At 35.7% G+C, this 19,038-nt stretch overlaps 1 protein-coding gene across 7 annotated transcripts in view; it reads right to left on the minus strand.

Annotated features, from left to right (window-relative positions):
• The window catches only part of LOC140158510 (cGMP-dependent protein kinase 1-like), a 168,912-nt gene that overhangs the window by 70,183 nt on the left and 79,691 nt on the right, over positions 1 to 19,038 (minus strand). For all 7 annotated transcript variants that reach the window (XM_072181619.1, XM_072181620.1, XM_072181625.1 and 4 more), the window contains exons 5-6: positions 15,598 to 15,711; positions 6,960 to 7,065 (exon numbers count right to left, since the gene is read on the minus strand). In XM_072181619.1, the coding sequence (XP_072037720.1) occupies positions 6,960 to 7,065; positions 15,598 to 15,711 (220 nt within the window). The remainder of the gene's footprint in view (positions 1 to 6,959; positions 7,066 to 15,597; positions 15,712 to 19,038) is intronic.

Below are 19,038 nucleotides of genomic sequence, written 5' to 3' on the forward strand. Positions count from 1 at the left end.
TATCGGATCAGATTATATCACTGCATATTGTTGTAGTGTTTTGTTACTACATTTGATCAAAACTTTTCAACTTTTGTTTTTCTAAAACCATTTGGTAGGCAAGTATAGTGTAGATTGAATTGGTTTAGCATTAAAAAAGTATTTTTTGAAGAGGAACAAGTAAAATAGATAAAATTGCTTTGAAAGCCTGGCTACACCCTGTCAACCCATTATGTCCCTGGCCATGTCAAATTGCTTTGAAAGCCTGGCTATATCCTCTCAACCCCCCCCCCCCACCATCAACCCTACACGTTCCTGACCATGAATGTGTCAAATTTCAATGTCATCAAAACAAAACTGACAAATTTCCATGAAAAGGTCTATTTTGCACAGCTTATCAATCAATATGTCAAATTTTCTTATACTCATTCTCAGATCTATACTTCTGCATGTCAGTATTCCTTCACGTATTAAATGTATGGTTATTTAGGTTAGGGGCAAAACAAAACTGACAAATTTCCATGAAAAGGACTATTTTGCTGAGTTTATCAATCAATATGTTAAATCTTCTTCTTATACTCATTCTCAGATTCATACTTCTGCATGTTAGTATTCCTTCAAGTAATGTATGGTTATAAACTTTAGGGGCAATCACATTTACAAAAAACCCTCCAATTTCTCATCAAAAATCTTACGGGCTTTCATTTTCTTCAGAAGGGGAGTTCCAAATATGTAAGTGTCATATTTTTAGGTGGTAAAAAAATTATTTATATTTATAACATTCGACCGAAGCCAGGCAAGCTCAATAGTGCTCAGAGGCTTCCAGATTAAAGGCATGGTAACCGAATATGACGGGACATGGGAAGAGGTCCGATTTAGATGCAGGAGGAAAACTAGAGTACGCGGAGAAAAACCTGCGAGGACGAGCATGGATCAGCAACCAAAGTCACATGTGTAAAGTTTATATAATGTGTGGGTCATAAATCTTTTGCAGTGTGCATGCAGAAAGATTGAGCCAGGTATACCAACTTGATGGATGTGGGGAACAAGACAGAGACAAGATAAAAACTAAGGGGCTGTGCAATAATTATTTCCCCGGGGTAAAATTCGAACGGCTTGCCAAAAATTGCTTGCCCCCCCTCTCGGCCTGCCAAAAAATCTTTCTCCCCCCCCTTGAACATGCCAAATTTTTGGGATCCAAATTTGCAAACCTTAAATGGTCTAGATGTATGTTGCGAGTGCAGCGAGCAGGAAAATTTGCATATTTAAGCGTTTACGTACTGTTTTCCAATGCCTTTTAGAGCGTTTTATTAAAAAGCGCCCCATGAATGTGTGCCAAAAATCGCTTGCCCCCCCCTCTCGGCTTGCCAAAATTTCTTGCCCCCCTTTCGAAACTTGCCAAAATGTCTTGCCCCCCCAATTTTACCCTCCCCAGGACTCATAATTATTGCACAGCCCCTAATGCAGTATGTACACAATGGTGGCATACACTGACACTGCACTAAAATCAAAAACCATAGGGATAGTAGCAAAAGTTAAAATTTTATAAATATTTCTTCTTGTTTTTATGAAATCCCAGTGGCGTAGATTTCTTTTTGACATTGGGAGGGATGGGGTTGGAAAAAAAGTATAGTGAATCAAGCTCCTTTGGTGACAGAATAAGTTAATTGTACAAATGCGCCCGATGCGTGCAAAAATTTTTAGCACATTGAAACTAAATTGATGAAATATGGTGTAAAAGTGGAACAAATTCACACAAAGCACGCAAAATATTGCACATTTGGGGCTAAAATGGCTAAATATGAGTTTAATTTGGTCAGAAACCCACATACAGGCATCAACATTAGGGGATGATTGTATGGACCTTCCCCCCCCCCGCAAAATATTGGGAGGATTTATCCCCCATCCCCCGGGATCTATGCCTATGTGAAAGCCTTCCCTATTATGGTCACATTGACCTATATTCAAATGCTTGTTGATCGATGGAGCAGTTGGGCAAAACACTTTTGACAGAAAATCTCCTATAATTGTCCCTAAAAAAACTGGCAATTTGATTCAGACCTTTAATCAAAACCATTGAACCATTAAAACATGTTTTGTTCAAACCCACCTGACCTGAATCTCCGAGACTTTTTATATAAGTCCAATTCTTTAGTGACAATAATATCCCATTAGCATTTAGGGTAGAGTCCGAAGTTTACCGTTTTCTAAAATCCATTTTCCGTGTTCTAATCCGTGTTGTAAAATTTTTAAATCTGTGTCATGAATAAAACTTAAAATGTATAAACAATGATATTAATGTCACAATAAAGTGTTCAATATTGCGATCAATATGCTCTGATTGAATATTCTCACGATAATAGGCCGACTATTACGATGTTTGGAGGGATATAGGGGGTTCATGCCTTGGTAATATGCCTTTATTTCGGTATTCTATTACCCCCACGACCCATTATTCAAAATCGCGCACTGTGATTTGTTGAAACGCGTCACGTGAAAGACCATTAATTAGCAATAAAGTGGCCAGGGCAACGAACTTTATGTTCTTTTCGCATCACAGTGCACAACAAAGCGCGATGCAGTATATTAGCATCGTTACGAATTCTACGCAGAGCAGTACGCTGGGTTACGCGTTCTGCAATACTCGTTATCACTTACGCTTTGGCTACGCGTAGGCGCTCCACCTTGAGCATGTGTGACGTGAGGTAAACAACTTGAAATAATTATTTGGGCAAAAAATGTGATTTTCTCTTTAAATCACACTATTTTGTAGTAATAGAATAGAAATAAAGGGTGCAGCATTATCCTTTACATAAATAATGTGTCTCGGCAGTAAAAGCGTTTAAATAATGGGTTCCGCATGCGCCTCACCCATTATTTACGTTTTTACTGCCTCTGACACATTATTTTTGTGTAAAGGATTAATGCATTACCCTTTATTTCTTAATTATTAAACAGTATTTTAGTCATAAAAATTGACATACACAACTCATGCTTGTTTTTAACACTTATTTCTCTTATCTTTTAACAATTTTTGTCGCATCATACAAAAATGTCATTTTCCGTGTTGTACCTCTGATTCCGTGATTTTCTTCCGTTTTTCCGTAAAACGGAAAACTTCGGACTCTAATTTAGGGGCAGAACAACTAATACCAATAATCCTGTGACCTTGTCCTGGGATTGGGCTGTGAACAACAACATCAACAAAACAACAACAATACTAGGTAATACTACTCTCTTCATACATTTGTAAGGTCTCTAGAGTTGAATTTAGTTATACATGTAGATTCCTAATAAAATTAGCCCTCTCTAAATTGTATTAAGTCAAATTTGACATGATTTCTGGTCAAATTTGACTAAATCTTAGTCAAATTTAACATGATTTCTGGTCAAATTTGACTAAATTTTAGTCAAATTTGACATGATTTCTGGTTAAATTTGACTAGATTTTGGCCAAATTTGACATGATTTCTGGTTAAATTTGACTAGATTTTAGTAAAATTTGACATTATTTGTGATTAATTTATGATTTCTGATCAAAGTTGACTAGAAATCTATATAGTAAGATCTTATTTTAAGTCTTATTTTTCTGGCTAAGTTTTTGACTAGCTCTTTTTAAAAGTGTACATGTGTAGTTAGTCAAACAAATTTTGAAATGTCTTTTGTGTACTAACAAAAAATACCAATAAGAGTAAGAGAAACAGCACAAAAAAGTCAATCATTCCTCAAAAAGGCAATAAATGTAGTCAATAATAATTGGACTGTTATATACGGACAATACATTAAGCTTGCTCGAAGTACATACACAATAATCAATGTTATCTTGTTCACTTAGTAGACCCATTTCTCCAGGAATATAATTATTACACTTCAATTAGTGTCAAAAAGAAATAAAATTGGTGAGCATTGTATAATTCTATCCAGATATATTCCAGGAAAATTAATACAGCGTCAAATTTTAATAACCAATAGTTTTATATAGAACCTGAATAAGAATGAAATATATGAAAAGTAATTGATGCACTTCAGACTTTCACTTGGCAATGTCTATTTTAAAGTGTACATTTTACGTCTTATTCTATTGTTTCTATAAGAAGCTTAGATTTAGTTCAATTTAACTAATTTTTCAACACATTTTGTGTTCATTGAAATATTAATCAAGACTAAAATGAAATGTCCTGTAAAATTGTGCCATAATTCAAAAGCCACAAGACTTACTGAAAAAATTATTTAATTAATGCAGTACCTTGAGGGATTTCCTATAAGAAGTGTGTAATTAAACCTGTTTATAAAATGACATCAAGCTGCTGAAATTATGAAATTGAGTAAAAATATATAGGAAAATTGAATGGCATATAAGTTTGCAATCATGTATGCCAAGGATTTAAGGATTCAGCAATAGTGCAATTGGTTACCATGGTTACCAGGTAAGTTGATACAATACTGAAAATGAACTAATTCTAAAAAATCGCTTCCTTAGGCCTGAGTGGATCAAATTGTGTCACATATTAAATCATTTGCTTTTGAATAATTTGAACTGATGTTTTGTTAATTTTTGCTTCCTTTCAATATTAATATAAAATGCAATAATTTGGCTGGCAAAAGTCCAATTGGGTCTTGATAGAACTGCATCAAAATGTCCAATTGAGAGAGTACGAATTGGATATTGACAAGTGACTCATCTGCCTTGGCTATGTCATAATTATGTTGAATCTTTACACACCTTTAAGTCATGTTGTACATGTGTAATAGAATTAGAAGAATTTTTTGACTTCAACACTACTTAAGATTTGATCGCTTACCGGGAGCGCTTTCACAGTACCAACTGCGTCCTCAGCCGGATGTTATGGCTCTGATGATTTATGGCTTGTTGACAACCTTCGATGACGTCACACTAAAAGCAGATGATGTCAAAGGTGTTGTCCTCGTCCCCCTGGTGGTCTTGGGTATGAGTAGGTTGTCCCAGACCGGATTTAAGTCCAGGCCAGTGTCTCTGTTCAAGTTAGGTCCTTTTTTCTGATGTGAATGGCTTCTAGGACTCTTCTGGAACATCTGGCTGAGGACGCAGTTGGTCCTGTGAAAGCGCTCCCGGTAAGCGATCAAATTTTAAGTAGTGTTGAAGTCAAAAAATTCTTCTAATTTAATTTATACCACTACGTATGAATATTCAATTTTATATGTTGTAATAGAATTGTATTTCTTTTCCACAAAATGTTTATTTCACAGTCAAATATGTCTCCTTTGAATTTTGACCCAATCAGATGAGGCAAAACAAAGATAACCGTCACAGCATCTTCATTCATCGTAGGGTAGTCATGTGACCAGTAAACATCACTAAGCTGAATGAAGAAGCCATGATTGTGTTGTGAGATACGTCACTGCTAATAAAGACTCTGACAAAGAGTAACTTTTTAAGCAAGTACATTATAATCATGTATAAAAAACCAGGATTTTGAAAACATTGAAGTATCCACCTCAGCAAATGTTACAATATGGATTTAAGGTGGCGGCTTAATATTATTACCCCAGTAGTAAGTGGCATGGAATTAACCTGTTTATATATATATATATATATATATATATCTATTTCTAACCCACACAATGGATTTGACCAATGTATTAAAAGCAACCATCAATCAATTTACTTAAGAAATCACTTTAAAGGAAGGTCAACTTTAAAAAAATAAAATATTGATAAGATTATGATAAAGTCATTGTCCTAGACCACTTCAGGTTTTGTAGAATTATAATCTTTTCAACAATTTGTTCAAGTTGAAAGGAACTTAAAATTTCCCTTCAACTTGACCTATACTGTCCTTTTCACTGATTATTCTCTGCAAACATTGTACCATCACAGGATTGTTTTTGATTCACTCACTTATATAAGATAATGAATAAAAGATTTGTAAGATGGGTAGTGTGTACAGTCAATATAATGGAGATGTATTTTATGAATAAACAAGATCAATTTTATTTACAATGAATAGCAAAATAGATTAATCAATTCAATACCAGCAACTATCAGTACAAATAAATAGGCAGCAAGGTAGGTGGATATTCAGCTCATAGGGCCTACTCAATTTATGCTACTGTCACCAGATTAACGTAATCCTTACGGATTTCCTTATACAATGTGGGAAGATCATTCTAAACCAGGGTTTTGACCACAGGCATATCAATGAGAAGTAGGAGGGGCAGGCAACTGGTTTGAATACAGAGACACCATTAAGCACAATTTGTGTATAGACTAAAGTGGCAAGTTTTGCTTGATTTAAAACACCAAATTCTGTGATTTTCTGTGGGTGGTTTAAAATACTGAATTCTGTGATTTTCCTTGATGTTATTTCAATTCCATGTTCAAATTCCGTGATTAGCATATGTCTATCTTGTTTTAAGGTTGATATCTTTGAAGACAGACTTCACTTTCATTATTTTACCTCACATTCTCATTATTTTTCTTCATTTGTATTTTTCTCAAGGAAAAACATGTTTTCCGTGAAGTGTTTTCCGTTTTTTTCCCTTAAATTCTGTGGATTTTTCTATGACGCGGAGAACTTGCCACTTTAGTATAGACCGCATTCACCACTTCATGGACCAAATTGGTGTATAAATTACAATTATTTTGAGCTCCATGCACATCTATCCTAGCTCTTACTGGTCCCATCAGGACCCAAGCGTGTCTCCACACGGAGCAACCATTTAAACAAACAAACCACTGCTAGCAATCTCGGCACTGCACGCCTTGTTGTCGGTACTGCACAGCTATTCTTACACTTCACAGTCACTGTTCTGGGCATCACAATCCGAGGGATCTGAACAAGTTCTAAATAGTGCCAGTGCATGAAGTCAATTTAGGACCAAGTCAGCAGAATCACTTACCAATTTTCTTCTTGAAAATTACCTGAAGACTTTTATGGGAGTATTTGGGGTGATATGGTGTAATTTTTAATAAACATATTGAGGAATTTGACAAACCATACCTTTTAAGGAATTTAAGATGTTCCTCGTGTCTTTGCATAGATGTTTTCATCATAATCATCTGGAAAACCTTTCTGTCAATGGCCCATAGATCTGTCTTGCTTGCAGCTAAAAAATAAAATCAGAAAATTATTGTTAATATTCTAGCATGAAAGATCCGAGTACGGCCATATGTAATTTCCTTTTACTGTGCAAGGATACCGAGTCTTTCTTGATTTCCTAAAGGGGCATTTCTGACCATTTTCGTAAACATTTTCCATTCTGAAAAGTTCACTTTCCCCCCTCTGAAAAAGTCCTGACCATGCCAGTGAACTCAATTAGTATAGATCAAATGTGAGTGACTCATTAGCCTGGTTAATTAGTGTGAGTAAATTACACAGATTACCTGTAGACATTACATCAATCATTAAGGTAAAGCTACATAGATCACAAGGAAGTGAACATGAACAACACTCAATGACTGACACATGGATAGTGGATACACACATAATGTGTCGGTACTTGGTAAATATTGGTTAAATATCAAAAGTCTATTGAATGACCCAAAAAAACAAAATTAAAAAAACAAAATTTTACCCAGTTGTGTAAATTTTACACAAAATAAATTTTTGACCTACATATTGCACACACTTATTTCTTGTTCGTAGTTAAATTCTTCAATCAGGACACAAGATGAGTAACAACGGCTCATAAATATATGATGGTAATAGGCCCCCTAAAAGGCAACAGCTCACCTAAAATAATATTATTTCTAGGTTAACCGGCTTTCATAATTTTGTTAGTTATATCACTTTCTGGATCTTCCTGAATGTTAACTTCCAATTACAGATAAGTACATGTACTGACAGCAGTTCTTTTCATGCCATTTTTGGACAATTTTCCTCTAAGGCAACATAAGGGCGCAGCATTGATGGATATTCCAATAGAAGTTGAATGCCCCAATATGACTATTTTAGCCCCCTTTCCTGTTTTTCTGGAAATTCATACCCAAGGTCTGCTAACAGCCATCCAGGATTGATGGTTCATGGATACACCCTGAGTTTAAATGCCTGTTCAGTATGTAAAAGTAAAAGGTTATCATAATTTGGATGCCAATATTTGCTTGGCTGCCTGCACATTTTGGCAGAATAATTTACTATTTGTTCGCTTCCCCTATGCTTCACCTCTGAGTTCATACACTATGTACAATTATTACACCATCTCATATACATCAATGAAAGGGCTAAGACAGTCTTAAGGGCACAGCAAGATCAATTTTGTCTGCAGTCTTTTCCCCAAAAACTCATCAAATGGAATAGCAAAGAACATTGTCACATGGCATGCAATGCTTAATGTGATCAACTATGATGATACCATGATGAAAAATGATAGATAGGAAATCAATGGGGTAGAAAAAATAAATAAAATAAATAAAATGAAGGACAATGAATTCAGTCAATAATCAAAACACTGTATAAGGTGACTATAATGTACATATGTATATTCTATTCTGTTCTACCACCTGTACTCTCTATGTGTCCGGAGTTTTCATGGGGTTGTAAAAAGGGGCAAAGAATTGTAATAACTGGGCACGCCCAGTAGAACATATAATTTCCAGTAGATCATAAAACATGTTGATAATGCATGATTTACAGTAATCCCATGCGACTGGTTGAAGCCCCCCCAATGTGCCCCAACACACCATAGTAAAGCTAATCAATCAAATTCTGTAAAAGGTGCAAAAGGTAGAAAAATTATATTAGGACTCAATTTCTTATTGGTTTTTTTTATGTGTCAAGAACTACGTCACTCATCCATTTAAATAAAATTTCGTACCCATAAGGTACCAAGGGGTAATTCGCATGATAATATAATAAAACAGGTGATATGTATGATATGGTTGTTGAATCGAACTTTGAGACCTGTCCCTCTGTCACTTAGAACCAACATGTCTGCCATTTCCATTGTTATACCATTCCGGTTGAGTTTATTTGATAGGGTCTGTAGCGCCAAATTGGGGGCCCTTCAATACCAAACATTACACTGCCTTTGTCACTGTTCCATTTTGTACAGATTGGCTTTATTATTCAAAACTTGATTGATGAAGCAGACACCATTATTCTTCTCTAATATAACTTATAAGGCACACCTTAATTTTGACTTTTTACAGCATCACTGTTTCTGGTCATATGCTAACAGTAACATGTAGATAAGGGGACAAAAAAACTGTGTTTTATGGGGCCAACCGACCCAGATTTTGTTTGTTTGGGAGAGAATTTTTATTAAATCTTACTAAAATCATGTCAAATCAGTTGGGTTTTTGCAAAAATGTTGACAAAATATTTGTGAAAAAAAAATCAGAATATATTTGCAAAAACAATTCACAATTTTCCAGGTAATTATAGCCTTAAAAAATAAACCCTGACTGGCTGACCCTACTTGAAAAGTCTGTCCATCCACCCAGGGTGGGGTTTTTTTGTCTTCTAAACTTTAATTCCCATCAAAAATAACAACAGCAATCAAGTTATTCATCAGAACACACACAACTGAATAAGAAAAGATTTGAAATTCTAACAAATTAAATCAAAAGACATGGCTATTCTGGTTATTCTCAGCATGAATGAATGAATGTGTACCAACTCAACAATGTAATCTTATCACAAAAAACAAATCAAATCTGGGTTATTTTTGGAATTCACAAATGTAAAATTTTCTGCATGACATTTTATGGCACCTAACAATATTGACTTTGAATGTGTCCATGCTTTGATAAACATCACCGTAAGTTTCTAGTTTTATTACAAAGCTACCAAACTGTATTATTTGATTTTGAAACATTCTTTATTTAGATTTTTATTCGAAATAAATGAAGCACATCAAATACATGCATATCAAATTGGATTGCATTCTATCAATGAAATATTTTATTGCAATTTTTGCTATTTAAGTTACATTTTTATTCCATTTTATATTTTGAATAATATCCACTCTATAAATTTCCTTTTTTTAATTGAATAATTTGGCAAAAACAACAGATCCTACTCCTAGCAACCTCTTTTTATGAATTTTTTCTGAAGATATCCCCGAAAAAAGCTTATCCCCAAAATCTCAGTTGATTCTGATTTTACATTTGCGAGTTACACATTATTATGTGTATTACACTGCTCCATAGACAATGTGTTGTACATGTAATTTTGTTCTGGTATACCAGAACGAAATTCAAATATCACGATACTTTTGCGAAACAAATTAATTTGCAAGAAATATTTGGTACATAAACATTATGTAGCCAGAGGTTTCCAGTGGTATAAAAATCTCAACTTTTTTTGAGAAAAGTGGGGGGATGAGGCTGTGGATCACGAAATGCCCTTTTAATAAACACTATACTGCGTTTATATTTATATTCTACATGTAAAAGTATAGGAGGCCTTGCATACAATTAACACTATAACAGATTTATAGGAGCATTTATTGATGGATTAGTAACACTTTTTAAAGCATGTTAAAACATGTTTATATTGGTGATATAAATGTGTTGGAATTTTTATCACAAATAATTCTAGGTATTTGATTTACACTGTCCATATACATTGTTCACATAAAACAATACAGCATTTTTATTGTTATTGCTTGCTTCAGCAGAAAAAGAAATCACGATCAATATTGCCAGGGTTGAGAACCAGAAAGCCGCAACTTCCAAAAGAAACCTTGATGAGTTAAGGCTTTCTGGCTATCAACCCTTGATTTATTGATTGTTGTGACCTTATTGTCAATGATTCAGATGAGGAGGAAGACAGATAGTAAATACATACATGAATCACAATTATTACTATCAGTTGAATGCATTAACAAATGTGACTGTACACTACGAATGAGCCGTAAATTCCTCCCCCGGTCAGTTTAGTTTTATTTCATGTTTAGAAAATATACATCATAAGCTTTAAAATGGTATACCATTTGATTTCAAATGATATCCAGAAGCAGGGTTATGTTTTGTTGAACTTTGCTCCTTTAACAAAATAGTACCTTTTTTCGGTTCTACATGTGTCTCTTTTTCCACATTGCTGGTAATAAAAATCAAACAGTCATAATCGGTGGTCATTTCAAATCATCCCCAGGTTAACAAGGTCCTCTCTTGTTAATTGCTGGTTATACATACCTAGACAAAATACAATGCTTTGTAATCCACCACTTGAACAGGATTTAGGCAAAGCAAACAAAGACCAGTGCTATTTGAAAGTTCTATAGAAATAGGTAGAAGCTTATTATCCTCTTCAGCAATAGGATTATTGATTGGTTTTAAAGATGTTTGACTAGCGTTATTAAAATCAGATACATGTCGCACCAACTTGAGGTACCTATAAATACGACCTTCATGCACATTTTACACTGTAACTCAGAATACAATTTAGGACATTTACAGCTCATTCATCGTGTACTGTACATCGGTCACAAATATTCCGTCAATAAATGAATGTTACTATTTCATGGTAACTGTAATGTAGGGGCGATCAGGTTCATCATGTAAAGTACAGGCAATTACTCCCTCCACTGAATGCAGACAAACTGCCGATAGCAACCAGTAGGCCTATATACCATAAGTGTACATGGTGTCCAAGACTTTCATTTTCAGAACATGAATCAATAAAATCTGCAAATTAAATTAATGCCAAACAGGCCGTGACGCAGGATTTTTTTGGGGGTGCTGATTTTGAAAAAGTGGACCTTTTTTTTTTCCAGGGGGGGCAATTTTATAAAAAGTGTACTTTTCCTCTAAAATTTGAACTTTTTTGACCAAAAAAGCGTAAAAAACCCAATATTTTGGCTTGCTACGCTCGTAAATTGTCATATTTTGGGACTATTTGTATACTTTTGCACATTTGGGGGGGGGGGTGTACGGGCCTGATGACAAATCATTTTGGGATACTGTCAGTTACAGTTTAGATACCCTGCTAATTTGACCGTCTGCAAGGAGTCAATAATGTTTGCAAAATTAGAACCCTATGATAAGATCATAGAATTAGAAAAAGAGAACCAGGACTCGACCGCCATTTTGATACATGCATAGAGCAAAAATTGGGTGTATTTGATTTCCCTCGCAATGCGCTCGAGGCAATCGTTGAATCGTTGTCATGCAAGAGCAACATGGATGATGGGCGCATTTGAGAGAAGCACTTGATACGACCTGCACACGATACCAAGACACTAAAGATGAGACGCAGAATTGTTTTCGTTCGTCTCTGCGCACCGTCTTTACCAAATACCCCAAATTTTCTCCCCATAGCTGATGGCGCGATTGTATGTGTCGGTATAGGTTCTCCTGGTTCTCCTTCTCTAATTCTGGATAAGATACACATCAACACCCCTTCACTCAACTTCAATTTGAGATTCAAGCACTTTTGTGATTGGATTTACTGTTTCTGAGTTTCTGGCATATTGATTGATATATTGTGAGGGATTTGAAGGAAAGGGAAGGATTCTGTTTCACAACAAATATAGTCATGTGAATCACTGTTACATATAAGTCAGTTACCTATGATTAATGAGTGATAGAGCAGGGTGTTTTAAATAGGGCCTACTCCTCCCCACCTACATGTAACTCCCTCCACATATGTGACACACCCCACCCTAACCCCATCCCAAGAAGGCACCTCATGCCCTGCACAATATTTGGTGTATTTTCTACAAGGTCATGTGGGATTTATTTTTGTTGTCTTATTATTCTCTTTTTCCTTATTGTTCTGTTTTGTTCAGTCTCTTCCTGTCGAAAATAAAAGCCATTCTCATCTACCATAGGCAAATCTGATTTCACATAATAATTGTAAACATGCTCCCTGCTCAGGGTTCCAATGTTTTAGTGTAAAAACATGAATTCGCATTTTAAGAAAGAGTTTTTTTTAATGTGTTGTGTGTTGTAGAACCTGAATTAATCATGTTCAATAAGAACTTAAATTTGAACCACGGGCAGATCCAGGATTTGAAATTTGGGGTGTAGTATTTCTTTCTTCCCCTCCTCCACCCTTCCTTTCATTTTCCGCTCTTAATGAACCATTATAATGAAATTTAATGTTGGGGTGGGATTATTCCTGTGGATCATGTGAAAAATATAGCGCTACACTTAAACATGAAGAATGATTCAGAATATTTGACTGACAAAAAGTTATGATTACATTGATGCATGCATGTATCACTATACACTACATGAGCTGGCAACACCCAAGGACAGAATGCTGTGTAACAGGTAAATTACAGCATTATTACTACAGCAGAAAAAACATCATCTTTCCCTCTGTGGAACATTCAGGTTGAATCTTTCTCAGAGGGCGTATGAAATTCAAATGGAGCTGCCTAATGTGCTAATTCCATTTTAAATTCATACTTGCTCTGGAGAACATAATTCCAAAATCTTTCACATGGGTAGTGATTTCAAATGGAATAGCCCAATAACTCTATGCACACACATCATCACATAAATCTCCAGTCCGATGCTTCCGCTGACCAGCGTGGCCAATACTTAGTAATTCCAACTTCCAAGGTGCAGCAAATGGTAAATGCCTCTCAAATAGCCCAATGCATCCAAAACTTGTATATTTCAGTTGGCAATTTGCAAAGAAAGCTCTCAATTGGGCAGAAGGATGCTTGATTGAATCACATATACATTGTACTTCTGGTACTTGAGCACTTCAGCAGTGAAGTGTTCATTAATCACAATATTATTGCAATCAGACACTTCAGATGCTCCAATCACTTCAAAGTGTGGCTAAAAACACTTCAGCAAGCACTAAACTCAGGACTAAACTAAGCAAAAATATATTATTATTAAAAAGTGATTTCACACCTTGACACCTGCAATTTTAGACCAAGAAAAGCATGGCAAGGAAAGAGCTGCAAAGAGAACTCCAAGAAGCCTAAATTCACACACCATTTGACTGGATGGAGGGCCTCTTGGAATTTCAATTTGAATGGGTAGCTAATAGCTATATACATTTGTACTTAAGAATATGGGAAAAGAAACTATCAAGGGGGTCAAATTTGCTATATACCTTGAAAAATCTCAATAAGACCATCAAAATGAATTTAAAACATTAAAAAAAATTAAAAAATATCCAGCCTGCAACGATTTTTTAGCTCACTCTTTGAGAATTTCTGTGCTTGGTTTGGGTAGTCCCCAAGTTCTTTGTGACATTTCTAGACACTTAACAATTTTTATATATTTCAAAATCCCCCCAAAAAAAAACCACCAATTATTGAGAACCCCTATTTAGAACATTCCAATATTCTGACTTAAACAATCTTAAACAATCAAAATACTAGATCCCCCACCTGTTGTGGTAGTTACAGGGGAAAAATGAACTAAACATTAAATTCAATCACAGGGACTGATGGGAGGGTTGTGATGGGAATAGGAGATGGCTTTCGGACTCACTTCTGAACACAGACTTCCCACTTGAGATACATCTACGCTACCAAGATGGACACCCATACTTCCTTAGATTTAGATATATCTCGTTCACAAGGTTTGTAAGATGCACGGGTACACCCCGTCAGTCCGAAACCCTGTCAGTCCAAACCACCGCTAATCCGAATTTTTTTGCTTACCTAACGCTATCCCTAACCCTAAACCTAACCCTAAACCTAACTCTAACCCTAACTCTAAGCCTAAGCCTAACTCTAAAAATTCGGACTAGCGGTGGTTCGGACTGACGGAGAGACCCCAGATGCACACATGGTCAGACACAAGGATGTCTAGCATTTCTATGGCCCCTCTTGGCAGGGGACTTAATAGAGTAAATGCAGCACAGAAGTAGCTAATTACAATTTGTAATAGTAAAAGCCATACAAATACTACATCACAAACTCCCAGTATCCAACACAACATGGAAGCCTCACATGTACAAATGACCTACCGAGGCATGGGTGCTTATGTACATTGTGTATAAAAACAATGTACAATGGCTGCTTTGTGTTAATTGGCTTCAATACGAAATATGTTGGGAATTCAAATCTCATGTCAAATATGCAACTTTGGATTTCAAGGTTACTTACAACCATGGGCATCAATTGGGGGGGCATCTCCCCCACCTTTCAGCAAAATGACCCATTTATTGTTCTTTTCAGCTACTTTTGGCCGATTTATCCCCTCCCCCCATCTCAAGCCGGATTGGCGCTAATGCTTACAACAAATGGCAGCTATGTGATACATTATCTTGCAGTAACATAATGATATAAAATGACCATCTGTTCCTATCTACAGTAGATAGTAAATTAAGATAGTCCATCCATATCATTCATACAAGGCCAAAAAAAAAAAAAAAGGTTTGTCTCAAAGCTTGCGCGCGCATTTGTAAAATCGCCCGATTTGAAGAAAAAGAAATGCAGACATTTTTTAATTTAAAAAAAAATTCTTTTTTAGTTTTTTCTAGAAAAATTGGGCGAAAATCAGATTTTTCACCTCAAAATACCAAGTCGGGAATTAAAAAAAAAAATTGCATTTCGCATTTGTTTTCAAATCACTCGTGAGCTTTGAGACGAACCTTTTTTTGGGCCTAAGATAAATGTATTTATCCTGCAGAAATAAACTATAATATTAAAAGCAAAATTACCAAATCTGGAAAATATGCCCTGAACCCCCCCCCCCCTTTTATTTTATTCTTGACTTACCTGTGACAGTGGCAGTACGTGTGCAGTTATAGAGAATGGCCAATTCTCCAAACACTTTACCAGAACCCATCTTGCCCAAGACTTTACCAGCCTTACTAACTTCAAGCTCACCCTCTGTAAATAGAAAAACAAACAAATATTAGATTAGAAGTAATATTGTATACAATTGTCATAATAATTTTAATGGTTTTAATATCAAGTGCTCCATTCTTGGCATTTTACAAATGCCTATTATTATATGAGTGTATATCAGAGGTGTAGCCAGGGGGCAGCCTGCCCTGTGAGAAGTCTTGCCTTCCAACCCCCCCCCCCCCCATGTTTGCCTGTTTGTTTTAATTTGGAAATTTTATTTCTTGATATAGCAAATGCTTAGTTTTCAAGTAATTTAGTTAAATCACACCCATTGTTTGTATTATCAGATTCATTGCCTTTGTTGTATCCAAGACTATATCCACCATTGTTCAGTGGGGATGTGAAATTTCCAAAATGTGGGCCTTTTTACTCCCCCCCCCAAAAAAAAAACCAACCATATGTGACCCCTCAGCACAACTGAGCCCGGATGTCGCCAGTGCCACTATTGAGATATGCTCCATTGAACTTAACAATAAACAATAGGAAACAAAGGATTTATTGACTGTTTTATTGATTTTTCACTTCTTAAATGTCAAGTATTATAGACATGATATACATCATTTTAAAGCTAATTCCAAGCAGAATATTTTGGTTGAATATCTCAAAAATGATGATTGGCGACTTCCGGGCTCAGTTGTGCCGAGGGGTCACATATTTGCTTACATGCAAAAGGAGAAGTTCACAGCTGTGGGACTATTTTATACAGTTTATAATGAACATGATGAAAGAGCAATCCCTCTGTTTGTTTGTTTTTAATTTGGACCTCCTTTGTTATATTATAACATTCGTATCCTCAAGAGTGAGCCTTTTTGTTAATTGAGGGAACAAGGGTACGGTGTACCCATTACCACACCCCCTCTCCTTAGCTACAAGCCTAGTTTTATCCAGTGCTATTACCCACCTGTTGCTTGAAAATCACATATTTTCAAAAATATGACTTTATTTCTAGGATTTGAGTAAAAATATTTTTTCGCTGACACACATTTGGCAAAGTGCCGTACTATTTATGTTGCCAAGTATGCTATATATAATAGCTGAATCACGTTCAATTCATTGCCAAATATGTTTCACACTATGACATTTATAAAAGGTATAAAATAAAATGTGACTTCCTGAAATACTATGCGAATGTGACTTCTATATGTGTAATGATGACATCAAGCACAGATTCTCAAATGTTTGGCTAAAACATGGCAAGAATCAGTGCATGGCGAAAAAATGAATATTTCGATTAAGGGGTGGGGTATGAATGTTTGGACAGTATTCTAAAAAAAGTTAGGGTTAATACACCAAGATCTTATTGCACCATCGATTGAATGCACACAGCATGGTCATTGACATTCTTCGTATTCAGAATGCATGTCTGATGTCTGATGTGCTCTCATCATGTCCAACAAAAAATACTGTTGAAACGCTCAAAACGCTCATTCCAGATCCATTAAATCAAGCCTTTTGGATGCTCTAATTAGAACAAAACTGTCAATAACCTGGCATTGTCCTCTCATTGATTAGCTAGTTACACACCTGCCATATGCTATTTGATGACTACATGATTGATGAGTGATATTGGCATTGTTCATGAACTGCAAAAATTACATGTAACATAAATTGGTCATGAGAATTTTAATGTTTCATGCTTAGATCACCATATAAAAGTCTTAACTTTCATCACTATGAATCATATATATATTATGTTGGCACAAAAACCAAACAAGTCAAGTCAATGACCATGCTGTGTGCATTCAATCGATGGTGCAATAAGATCTTGGCATATTAACCCTCAGGGGCGTAGCGTGGGTCATCATCACATTGGGGGGGCACCGACCATGATTGGGGGGCACAAGCCGTTTTTCGGTAATTGTCCTATGGGATTTTTAAAATTTCAGATTGATTGGGGGGGCATGTGCCCCCTGTGCCCTTATGATGCTATGTCACTGTTAACCCTAACATCCTTTTTCAGGGGGGGGCCTTTCTTGCATATTTGGTCATTTTACAAAGTTTCATTCAATTTGTATTTTACAGACTGTCAACAGCCTGAACTTACAACACACTACCTGTGGGACACTGCAAAACATGTCAATATGCATAAATTCAATATCTGAATCGACTGCAATTTTGCAAATAAGCTTATTTTTGTTGATATTTATTGAGCCATACCTTAAAAAGAGGGTGCTAAAATCAGAAAATATCCCTTTAATACTCCAAATGAAATACTGGAACTGAAAATAATGAGAAAACCCTGAAATCTCTGCATGCCGGGGCTGCATGCTCTCAAGACAGCCTGATTAAAAAAAAAAAAAATTTGTATTCTTATTCTAGAAATTATATTTTTGCTTACATTAATTAAGGTGTGTCAACCAAGTTTTAATAATAATATTGACAGCAACTTTTATCAAAGCATAAAGTAACAAATATTTCTTGTTGAAGTAAATATTTCTTCCATTTCAAATCATTTGAAGCAAGTAATTCACTTTATGCATGCATTATTTCCTACAGCATAGCCTTATTGATTCTGTTTCCAATTTAGTCAAAAATGAACAATCACTCACTTTGTAAATAATGAAATTGCGCAGCAAAATTGAAAATTGAATCTCCCAACAGAAATTTATTTGCTTAGGAACGTGTCCAATTTGACCTCAACATTCTGGTCATTTAATATGCCTTTCTATTTAATTGCTTTTTCATCAAACAGTTTAGCAATATTGTACAAATGTTCAACACTATGAGAGGGACTGTTTTTCAGACCTTGTATTTTGAGGGATGCCTTGTCTTTTGAGTGTGATTGCACCCCTTTGCACTCCTTAAATGATCACATGGAATGTGTTTCATCACACTTCTAAAAATTTAAAAAAATCAACTTTTGTTTTTATAAATGTTGTCTTTTGAGGGGTGTAAGTGTAATTGCACCCCCTTGCACTCCTTAAAGGGCATTTTGTGATCCACAGCCTCATCCCCCCATTGTCTTGGAATTGCAAATTGCTGTTATTTTCGGCCTATGCAGGGGGGGGTGTCTGAGGGGGATATTCCCCCTGAGAACTTCAAACTTGAAGCTATTTGGTACATCATTTTTACACAACTATAGCAAGCTTTAAACAAAAGAAGGGCCCAAACTCAATTTGCAAAATTTTAAATGTTACACTGGTCCACAGACCGATTTTAAGAATTAACACTCGCAAAAGCATGCATGGATTGATATTGACGGTCAGCAATGAGTCCATGTGCTAATTAGGGTCAGGAGTTAGGGGTTAGTGGTTAGGGTTTGTTTCTGTCTTAAATGAGACATTTACCCTTTCCCCCTCTAATCCAAGC

The sequence above is a fragment of the Amphiura filiformis genome, chromosome 8, assembly GCF_039555335.1.
Source record: "Amphiura filiformis chromosome 8, Afil_fr2py, whole genome shotgun sequence".
Lineage (NCBI taxonomy): Eukaryota > Metazoa > Echinodermata > Ophiuroidea > Amphilepidida > Amphiuridae > Amphiura > Amphiura filiformis.